The sequence below is a fragment of the Rhamphochromis longiceps genome, linkage group LG1 (assembly GCF_057381845.1).
Source record: "Rhamphochromis longiceps isolate RC_006_pf linkage group LG1, R_longiceps_female_GT1.1, whole genome shotgun sequence".
In the NCBI taxonomy this organism is placed as follows: Eukaryota; Metazoa; Chordata; class Actinopteri; order Cichliformes; family Cichlidae; genus Rhamphochromis; species Rhamphochromis longiceps.
The window spans coordinates 17,477,169-17,489,185 of NC_140557.1; the positions used below are offsets into that span (position 1 = coordinate 17,477,169).

The 12,017-nt window shown below is 39.0% G+C and overlaps 1 protein-coding gene across 1 annotated transcript in view; it reads left to right on the top strand.

The window, feature by feature from the left end:
- Positions 1-6,691: 6,691 nt before the first annotated feature.
- The window catches only part of mafa (MAF bZIP transcription factor a), a 71,905-nt gene continuing 66,579 nt past the window's right edge, over positions 6,692-12,017 (top strand). Inside the window, exon 1 of the mRNA XM_085400766.1 lies at positions 6,692-9,904. Coding sequence (XP_085256892.1) covers positions 8,937-9,904 — 968 coding nt within the window. The 5' untranslated portion in view covers positions 6,692-8,936. The remainder of the gene's footprint in view (positions 9,905-12,017) is intronic.

Below are 12,017 nucleotides of genomic sequence, written 5' to 3' on the forward strand. Positions count from 1 at the left end.
CTCGCTCTCTCTGCCTATCTCCCTCTGTGTCTCTGTGTCTGTCAGAAGAGCCCGGAGACTCATTGTTGCGCAGGAAATGCTCTCACGATACAGACTGCTAGCTTGTATACTCTAGATTTAACCCTATAATAGCAAGAGCGACATTTAACTAACCAGCTCCTGTTTGCCTAATGTTAAACCCTCATTCCAAAAACAAACTGGACAGACTACAACCAAATAGAGTTACCAAGAATAACCTAGACAGAAGATGAAACTGAAAAAACAGGTGTTTTTTCAAATTATATTTGTATTTTTGATTGACATTATGCTTTGGAAATAGAAGATATATTTCTTTTTTTTGTTTTTTTTTGTTCATGAGGTCTTTACGTTTACAGACACTGACAATCTCAGTGTCTGTAAACTGCTTCTGCTTCTGCCGCTCATAAAGACTGACAATTATTTACCTGCACGTCTTGTGTCTCTCACGTACAAATACAGTGGGGCACTAGTTGCCTTAGCTTAACAACATGTCTCCAGAGGAAGAGACTTTTACAGGCCAAACAGCCCTGTGAATATCTTATCGCCCCCCTCCTTACCTATGCCTCTTTTATATGAGTCCACACTCATCAATGTCCACACTAAAATCTCCATTAAAATGAATCATTAAAATAGAGTTTGCAAATGAACTAAAGCATATCTTTTGAAGAGTAGCAGGCCTTTGGCTCAGGATTGTTTAGCGCATTTTTTAGGCTCATTTAACAGTGATAGATTTATTTATCCAGAAGGTGCTTCTCTGATCTTTTTATCAGTCCTGTAGGCTGAGAATGGGCCTGACTTTCAGCCTGCCTCCTAAGCCTCGTCAGTATCTTCCCATTTCATTAGGAATCACTCAGCACTTCAGAGAAACATTCAATTACGCTCCAATGGTAATTAAATGTTCTTCAAATGAGTTCATTTAAATCATCGCCATTTGGGCTTCAGTTGGGTTTTTAATGCCGTGCTCAACACAGAGCTCAAATGAACGTTAAGCGCCTCACCCAGTGGGAATATTTGAACGGCCATGCTCACAATCACAGTCAGATGACTTTTAACCAGCTTAGCACCGTTAACAATTGAGAAGATATCATTACTAGGAAAAGATCAAGACTGCAGGATTTAAACATGCAACAACTCTGATAATATTGGTAACTCTCTAAAGCAGATGGTGTGTACTTGCAGGTCAGAAATGAGCCTCACAGTTTCAATGTCACAGTCAGTCTTATTGGAGAAGAGCAAGTGTGACATCGCCTGAAGTTGCTTTGCTCACCGTGTTAGATTATGTCTGATTTGACATGGGTAATAGAGGGGACAAAATTCATCCACTCACGTTTCATTGTGACGAAGGTTTCCACATTACAGGTTTGGAATGTATGACGATAAAAGGCTTAAATGTCATTGCAAATCCTGTGATTAGAAATGGCTGAAATCCAAGACCAGATTTTTAACATTATGGGACATTATGGAAAACGTTAAATATGACGAGGTAAAGCCCATAATGACACTTTGTACTCTTTCTTTGGCAATAGTCTTTTTATTTAGTTAATCAGACAATCCATTATGAAGGGCACAGCTTTAGTTTTACAATAGCTAATGCACCACTATAAAAGCTGTAAAGTGTTTTGCTCTTTTGTTTTTTTACTGATGCTACCTTTAGAGCAGAACATAAGTACTGAGTACACTCGTAGAGAATAAACTTTTAATTGTTCATATTGTGTGTTAAAAGGACCACCTCCTACCACAATGGACCAGCCCTGTACAGTCCAGCATAATAAATGCAATAATTATGTGTTTCTGATATAACTGTAAATCATTTAATGACCCTACAAGCGAGAGTTATTTTTAAAAGGGGATTCATCAATATTCTCCAGGGGTGTATAAAGAAAGGTCAGAAAATCTCTTATTAGGCTTGAGCATGCGCATGGGTGTGTGCCTCTCTTTGCATTTGTATATGTCTGCATGTAGTTGGGAATAAGTTTGTGCAATTGTTTCTGCTTTCATGTATTTATTTAGATAGAAGAAATGTCCTTATCACCAGTTCACAAATATGTAGACGTATTTCATCACTTCATCACACAAGACTGATAAAAAATGAAGATCCTGCTTTTCTAAACATTATAATATTATGTGCCATAGCCCTGAGGCCACATCATTTATTGCATATGAGAAGTATTAGATTTATGTACCAACATACAACACACTGGATTTGAGAACCCTTCTAAAAACTCTGTGGATCTTATCAAACTGTTGTTTGTCATAAGCAGACTGTTTATCTTCACTAAGTCAATAGTCTGTATTGGCATATTTGACAAATACTGTGTTGAACATAATAAAGAGATAGTCTCATTAGGTTCACTGTAATGACCATGTAGAAGGTGACAAATGAATGGAAAAACAACATAAATAAGGACATGTCCAAATGCTAAACTAAACCTAAAGCCCTTGTATAGAGTCACATGGAAAGGTATAACATTAGGTGGTATTATATCATATTATTATTTACCACTGCCATGATGATCAACTCAACAAAAATGACAGGAGTAAAAAAAGTTATCATAAAAAAATTTAGCTTAAAAAAAAGCAAATAATTATTGTTTTTTGATATTCATTGTGCATTTATTCATTTTTGCATTTGTGAAAATACACAGCAGGAGTTAGAGGCTGGATACTTTCCAGATGCTTCTTTACAACACAACAACTCCCCTGAACATTGCATGTTTGCAGCTTAAAATCTTGTAGCCTGGAAATTGAGAAATAGCTGCTTTATGGTAACGAACGTGCTATATCAGCACTGAACTGCTATATTGTATATTGTATGGAAAAACACCCCTTAATTGTTTGTAAAACAGCGAATGCAAACAATGAAGTAAACATATTTCATGTTCCATCCATCCATTCGCATCCGCTTATCCTTTTCAGGGTCGCGGGCGCTGGTGCCTGAAAAAAGGGGATTGGCCAGCTCTTGGATTTACGTAAGCATCTTGCGTGTATTTAACACAATTGCCTCATGCTTTAAAGTTAAGTGTAACTACATAGTGTAGAAACTACATGGTATGCAGAGAGGCTGTTCATATCATGTTCAAGTGAAGTAAGTCAATAATATATCAATGTTAAATCCCGCGACACCGTTTCAGACTCGCGCTCTTTAGATCGTGGTTTCAGGAAGGCATCCATCTCAGTCAAGTCGAGCAGCCACCTCTACTTTTTTTAGTATACCAAAAAAAGTAAATTGGGTGGTTGTTACATTAAAAAAAGTCTAACTTGTAATTTGAACACAATAATTTCATGTTTCTATGAAATTTCTACGAAATTCAACAACTTAATTTGTTCTTGTTGACATGATACAATCTAGTAAGAGTGGTTAGTTGCTGAACTCATGAAATTCACAAGATCGCACAAGATTTCAAACTGCAGGAAAATCACTGGAGTTATAAGAGGCAGACAACTACACACGCACCACGTGCATGCTATTGCTATTTATTGTGTAATATTACAAAAAGAAAAAAATTCTGCATCAAATACAGGAAATCATAGCTTTCCTAAGGTCCTGTGTTCAAATCCACATTCTGGCTAGTTTGCAGGTATTCTGGTTTCCTCCCGCAGTTAAAAGTCATGCAGTTATTAGAGTTAGGGTTAACTGATGATTCTAAATTACCTGTGAATGTAAGTGTAAATGGTTGTTTGTTTCTATGTGATAGACTGGTCAGCTGTCCAAGGTGTACCCTGCCTTGTAACCTATCACTTCAGGGTTATTTCCCAGCCCTCCTGCAACCAGGATAAAGATAGAAGGATGGTAGTTGTTGAAGACCCATTCAATTTTTATGGTAACCAGGATCTAGACTTTGTTGAAGATTATGTAATATGAAGACAGCATGTAGTATTTAAGTGACCAAGTAGTATTGGGGTAAAAGTTATTGAATAGTGTTAAAATAAAATGACAAAATTGTGAAGGATTAAAATATTCCAAGAGCTCAACTTACTTCATCTGAACATGTTTCAATCACGTTTTATGAACACAAAATGCACAGGTTTACTGAATATGAAAAAGTTGTGTTGATTTAACTCAGTTGTTTACGTTTCTGCCAAAGCAAAACATTTGTGTGCAACCAATGTCCACTATTGAATCAAGTAAATCCAACATGGACTTTTTTTCAGTGTATCCCAGCTGTCATAGGGAAAGAGGCGGGGTACACCCTGGACAGGTCGCCAGTCTGTTGCAGGGCTAGCACACAGAGACAGACTGTCATTCACACCTATGGGCAATTTAGATTTTTCAATTAACCTATTCCCACAAAGTGCACATCGTTGGGAAAGCTATCCACCAGTTAATATATCATTTAATTGTGATACACATTAACCTTACACATGACAGTAAACCAATACATTATGTTCATGTGAATGTAATTATGGCTAATATGCAAACCACTCTGCCAACTCTTGTACAATATTGACTAGTCTTCTTCGATTACTTAGCATGGGGTGAAGAGAATAGCATACATTTACTGGGCACATAGTATTAATTAGCAACCATGTCACTGAACTTGACAAATATTCAGCTGGGGGGGAGGGAATGGAATATGAGAGATAAAACCTCAAAACTCATGTGTCATCCCAGGGTCGTGTGACACTAAGACAGTCTAGAAAACATGTGTGACTGTGCTGTTCACAGCACTGTAACACATTCACTGGTTTACTGCTGGTTTTTTGCCATGAAGCCAAAGAACTGATACTAACTTGTGTTCAGACACCAGAGTTCTCTGCTTACATAAAGCCCACTAGCTGTAGGCTACGAAATATTTTCCACCGGTGTCACAGTGGCTAACCAAACTCCACCTCAGACTACAACCCTGCTCTCCTCCTGACCTTATTTTGTCTTCTCTGTCCTCTATCACACCCTTCTCTGCCTCACCCTTCTTCTGACTAATGGATTAAAGTAATTGTGACATGGCTGTGCCCACATTCTGTTGGTAGGGTGAAAATTGATATGCCAGCTTTGTTGCTGTCACTAAAGTGTTGATGAAACTGCATTGCAGCAGTGCAATACCAGCTCGTCTCGTTAGTAAAGATGTAAAGCATGGGTTGCCTTTCTGTCTTCTTCATTTTACAGTTAAAAGTAATGCTCAGAATGCTATGTTTTATTTGGTTTCTTGTTTGGTAAAGCCATACTAAACTTTTTTTTAGCTAAATTGCCTGTATGGTTGCAGGCTCTATCGGCTTCCAGGTATTTGAGTGCCAACATGGATACAGTAACAGTCTCTGGTTAGCCCTGCCTGAAACTGAGGAACCCGCTTCCCACCACACACAAAGTCTAACAGATACAAAAGACAACTTACTGACCTCTGATCTTCCCGCTCAGTTGCCTCTAGAGCTAACCAGAATGAGAGAAGTTCAGACAGATAACAGCAAAAGACCAACCTAAAAGACAGTATTCATGTTAATGCTAAAATTCTCTTCTAAGGTTTAACAACTACTGACTATATACTTTGTAAAAAAATAAGTGTCACCATAGACAAGGAGTCACACAACAGATGTGTGTAGAAGTAATGGAGAAGTAAATTTGAGTCCTTATCTTATCAAAGCCATTTTTAATATTCAGATCTAATCTGAGGTCAGAAAATCAAATTAGAACATGACCAACACCCTAGATTGATCATAAACCATTACAGACCGAAACTACAAATCATGTTGTTTTGTTTCTTGTTTGTTTCTTGTTTGGTTTTTAAACAGTACACTGTAAACAACTACACAGTGTTTAATGCATTACAATTGACGGTTTACATGATGCATTTTAGATTAGCAAATTTAACATAGTCAAAGCAAATGAATTGATAACATGTAAGTGGATCCATAATTCAGTGTTTAACACATTCACCTAACCTGTGAAAGATCCCCAGCTCAAGAGTGGGAAGGGACGCAAATCCCAGAGAGAGTTATGCCAGGAAGGGCAAAAATCCATGCCAAATCAAATATGTGGATTCATCCCTTGTGGCAACTCATGAAAATGTGTGTTAATTAAATAAAATGAGTGAAATAGGTGACACACAAAGTGAGTATATACACAAATAGCCTTCTTCAGTCGTGTCTCACGATTCTTAAGTTTGGAAAGCCAATGAACACATTGAACATTAATGACTACAGCATTCTAACAAGCTGCACTCTTCAGTTTCATGTGGCTGCTGTGGTTTCAAAAATCCTCCAGATTTTTTTTTCAAATTGCTGAAAAGCCTGAGCGAAAAAATGAGGTGACCTATTTAATGAGGCTGGATGGTTTCATATCTTTATAAGTCAACCTCGCGTTGCTGTTCCATCTCATCCCATGAACTTCTGTCTTTCCGGTTCGATAAGTTGTCTTCACAGCATATACTGATCTCTCTCCATGTAGATCTCTCACAGGTCTGCATCATCAATAACTTCAAAAGCACAAAAGCAGCTAAATTAGGTTCGCCACTTTCTTCTGTCATGACTAATGAGCTTTCCCTTCGTTTGTATATTAGTCTCAGTCCGCTGTGGCCGCACCCCAGGGAACAGGCCGCTGCTGTGCCTTCCTGTGAACAGGTAAGCCCAAACAGATGACAAGGCAACAGAATGGAAATACAAACAATAGGGTTTTGTTTGAATTTTATTTGAGCCATATGTAGCGTTCAATTACCATACAAATGGATACATCCACTTACCCTTTAATAAAACATTCAGTAACAGTAATGATGATGTTTTTACACAAAACACAGCCTTATAAAAAAACTTTTATTCTGCATTTATTCTAATTTATTCAACATGTAATAAAATATTTGAAAGTCTGTTGTTTTACCAAATTAATAATATATAACTAGTATTTCTCCCATTTAAAGATTAGAAAATCAGAATCAGAATACTCAAATAACCCCCATAATGTTATGTCAACAAAACATAAAGACATAACCTGAACTATAGTTTTGGGCAGCCATAGGCCAAGTGTTGAACTCCCTGTGGTTGTAACATATCTGGTTTATTGTCAAGATCATCTTCCACATGACTGAGTTGAACTATCATTAAATAGGACGCATACAAAAATCTAAAAATATACATCATTGCAAAGATGAGATCATACGCTTGGCGAGAGAGTGGGAAACAGGCTATGATTATAGGCTTTTGTCACAGGAAAGAAATGGTTATTTGTCAGCACCATGTCAAAATAGGCCACAAAAGAAATCAACACTCTTGTGGCCAGTAAGACAGGGCCAGTGTGGCTTACATCACTATTTTCCCTAACAAACTTCTTTATTTTTTTTTTAAGTGAGCTGCTATTAGTCATTAGTTAATTGCATTTTGCCTATACATTAATGGGAGACTTCAACAATACACTGTATACAAACTGTATACAAACCTTACTATTTATTCTGATTTTTAAAAGTCATGCTGTGTCCACTGGGGTAAAGAAACTATAACCACCTAACTAGACAGGACTTACAGTGGAAGCTGGATTACCAAGACTGACTCATGTTAGTGTTGTACACAAGTCAATTAAATGCAGGAGACCTCTGAACTGAGATAAAGAGCAATGTACTCAGATAAAGTGAGTTTTATGGCTTCCACAGAATATCAGTTTGCACTGAGCAGCGGGTTCACTCGCATCCACTTCCTCTGATATGACTTCTTCCATAAAACACAAAATTGACTTTGTTATGTAAGATGTTTGAAATTCAGTCGGGGTACCGTGTCTTTTTCCTACTGAAGTGAAGAAAACAACGACACTCGGACCGTGTACATGTGTTTGTGTTTTGCAAACAGTATATGTTTCATTCAACTTTCAACTCTTCGAAAATTGTGTGGACTGGATGGGGAGGGGAATCCCTTTCACTAGCGTGCCCAAAAGGTGGCAGTGTTGAGTTTTACAATGGTGTGCGAAAACATGACAACCTCTTCAATCCGCCTTTCATATTTTTTTTTTCCTTTTTTTGTCAAGTTACCGCGCAGCTTCTTACATGCCACTTTTGTTTTATATTTAGTTGATAAAACATAGTTTCTAGGTTTTAATTGTGCTGTACATTCAGACAAATAACAGACATTGCCATTAGGAAGTGGACGGGTTTTGTTCAGGTAATGTTCGCAAGATTAAGACTTATGTCTTAAAATGTATAACCAGTTTATGCTACAGGGTTACGCGAACTATATAAGGTCTGTTTTATGATTGCTTTCTCTCTCTTTTTTCTATATGTCAAGCATTACAACTCCGTTTTGTAATTAATTTAGAGCATGCTCTGTTTCGTTCCACTTACAACTCATACTTCGAAAAATTAAAGTAATAAATAAATAAATGAATAAATAAAATGAAATCGAAATTACGATAAAAAGAACAAAAGGATCTATGCTCCGACTGACAGTCAGCTGGTGTCCATTGACGGTAGATAAAAGTTTTGTTTCTCTGGGCTACTAATATGTTAATTAGCTGTTAGAGTGTGCGACCCTATTGGCTCGTCGTCCGAGTCAATTTCCCATTTCCAGCCTGACGTCAGAGCGGCTACAATGCTTAAACTCATCTGCTGTGTGATCCCACTAAAAAATCGCCCCACCAGACAGCGGGTTAGAACGTGCAAGTGAGCTTTTACTCCCTGACTTTCGGTGTGTTTCCCTCTCCGCGTGCGCAATGTATTCATGAAGAAGTGTTAAATGTTTGAAATCCAAAACCGCCGAATTTCACATGCTGAAAAAGGACTCCGCTACTCGTACGCGCGGCACTGGTGTGTCAGTGCAATAGACTCTGCAAAGAAACTCTACTCACACACGCCTGCAAGTCCGCGGCTGCAAAAAGGACGCCGAAAACCTAAATTTTTTTTCAGTTTCCCGACAAACGCGTAAAAATCAAACTGGCTCACGTTCTTCCCAACCAACCCAGTTTGACAGCTGCTCTTCACCCCGTTTGGAGGACTGTCAGCAGCAAGAGGATGGCATCAGAGCTGGCAATGAGCAACTCCGACCTGCCCACCAGTCCCCTGGCCATGGAATATGTTAATGACTTCGATCTGATGAAGTTTGAAGTGAAAAAGGAGCCGGTGGAGCCCGATCGCAACATCAGCCAGTGCAGTCGCCTTATCGCCGGGGGATCCTTGTCTTCCACCCCGATGAGCACGCCTTGCAGCTCGGTGCCCCCTTCCCCAAGCTTCTCGGCGCCCAGTCCGGGCTCGGGGAGTGAGCAGAAGACACACATTGAGGATTTCTACTGGATGTCCGGTTATCAACAGCAGCTGAATCCAGAGGCGCTGGGCTTCAGCCCCGAAGACGCAGTCGAGGCGCTGATCAACAGCAGTCATCAGCTCCAGTCTTTCGATGGCTATGCCAGGGGCCAGCAGTTTGCTGGTGCAGCCGGAGGAGGAAGCACCATGGCCGGGGAAGAGATGGGGTCCGCCGCGGCGGTGGTGTCGGCAGTAATTGCTGCGGCAGCCGCTCAGAACGGAGCGCAACACCACCACCACCACCATCACCACCACAGCAGCAGCCACCACCAGGCACCGGGCGTCCAGTCCAACGGCACTTCTGGGACAAATCACCCACACATGCGCTTGGAGGAGCGGTTCACAGACGAGCAGCTGGTGACCATGTCAGTGCGGGAGCTCAACCGGCAGCTACGGGGGGTCAGCAAAGAAGAGGTGATCAGATTGAAACAGAAGAGGAGGACCCTAAAGAACAGAGGCTACGCTCAGTCCTGCCGGTTCAAGCGAGTTCAGCAGCGGCACGTCCTGGAGGGAGAGAAGACACAACTCCTGCAGCAAGTCGAGCACCTAAAGCAAGAGATCTCCAGGCTGGTCCGGGAGAGGGACGCGTACAAAGAAAAGTATGAGAAGCTCATCAGCAACGGCTTCAGAGAAAACGGATCCAGCAGTGACAACAACCCTTCATCCCCGGAGTTTTTCATGTGAGTTTCGACATTATCGCGAAATAAAACTATATCAGATGAATAACTCACCCCGCGTAAAAAGTTTTCATTCTGAAACTTTTTTTTTTATTATTTACTTGACGCAAATCCCACTATATGCCTAGATGAAGAACTAATTTATCAACTTTTTGATTTTTTTTTATTACATTTTTTTTTTTTGAAAATAAGTTCCCTCCATTCTACCACTGCTGTAGATTTGGAGGGCTTTGTTATCCGCATTTTTTTTAATCTAGAAGAGGCGTATTGAGAAAACTTTCTACTTTTTGCTATCATACTCAGTATATTACACATAGTTTGTCTGTCAAGATTTTTTTTCATCTCTGTTCATTAGATTTGCAGTGTTTGATATTTGAAAGTTGATCCAACTTTATGCCGCAGTATACCAAGTGTGCATGCAAGCACTAAGTATACTCCTTTGAAGTTCATCAACTTGGCCCTTTTTCATCATTTTAGTTTTGATTCAGTGTACAGATTCTTATCAAAAGTGCATCCATCGACAGTATGTTTTTTCCTTTTTTTCTTTCTTTCTCCTTTTTTTCTTTTTTATTTTTTTTGTCTGCCAAACTTGGAGGATTGCAAGCCTGCCGTTTGACGCCACCTCATCTCATGCGTTTGCTTGTTATTGTGTGGAGCAACAAAAGACTGTATCCATTACAAACTCTTCATTGTTTTAAAGAGATGTGTTATTGAACTGCCCTGCATGCTGGACATGTATGGTTTTTCTTTCTATGCTTGAAGATGTCCTATTTTGTCGGATGACTCCAGCATGGCACTCATACTTCATTTAGGCCTCCTCACTTTTTTGGGACAGAGACAAAAAAGTGACAGGACTTCCCACCCCCTGTAGTGGTGCATTTCAGCTGTGTTGAAGTGCACCACCATCGGCTGTCATAAGACTGCAGTGAATGCGCTGGCATTCCTGGTGGAAGTTTGTCGGCGGGGACCCTGGTGCGAGGGGAAAAAGAAAAGACTTCAGTATGAAGGAAATTACCAGTCAATTTCCTGGAAGTTTAGTCTGTTGCTAAGCCTATGTTGTTATTTAAATATATTCCATTGTGCATTTGTCATCATTTGAATAATTTTTAAAGCGTAATTTAAAGACAAAGTTTTATAATCTATGATGCAAAAGATATCATGTGCTACAGCTTATGTCATATAGATTTCTAGGATAATTAATAATAAGATTGCTGCCCAAAACTATTTTTAACACTGATTAAGAGAAATTGGCTCGGCTCCAATTTATACAGTGAGCAGTATTGTGCAGTGCATAAAACAGCGCTTTTGCAGCATGTGCTATAAACCGAAGTGTGAGAGATCTGGTGTCCGACACACATTTTATTATTATATTTTAAATAACTATATTAAGAAAAAGTATATTTGGAGAAGACAATTCTCACAAGTCTAAGTAAATTACTGTGCTTTTGAAAATGTGTTTCTTGATTGAACTGACTTATTCTGAACAGAAATGCACTAAAAAAATGTCATGTGGAAAATTAGCTTTCCATCTCCCAAGAAGATAGATCTGACATTCGTTTACGACTTAGTCGTATCATTTGGAGATATTAGCATCAGTTCAGGGTATACTGTTGTTTTCTCTTAAATAAACGTAAACATTTGCAAAGCAATAAGTAATTATTCTAATCTATAATGTCCGGACATTATTAGATCGTCAGGGAGTGTCACCCTGCATGTATAAAAGGGGGGAGTACCATTCGCCAATAAATTTTGAAAATATGTTAATTAATCTTTCATCTTACATATAGTATATATATACATATATATATATATATTTTGCTGTGCAAAATTATTTCATTCACTAACCATATGTGATGTTCATATGTGCTCGTTTCTCATTTCATACAATTAAATGATATGCAATAAATGTATGTAATTGTCTTCAATAAGTTTCTCACTTTTCTTTTGAGTTGTCCTGAGACTCTTTGTTGTTTGTGAGTGAAACACACAGAAATGAAACTAGAAAACATGTCATCTCCATATTACTGCCCCACATTTTAACACTGCTTATAGGGGTCTTGTTACCCTCTTTTTAAGGCGTTTCTGCCAGAATTAATTTAGTAAGAGCTTCTTACAC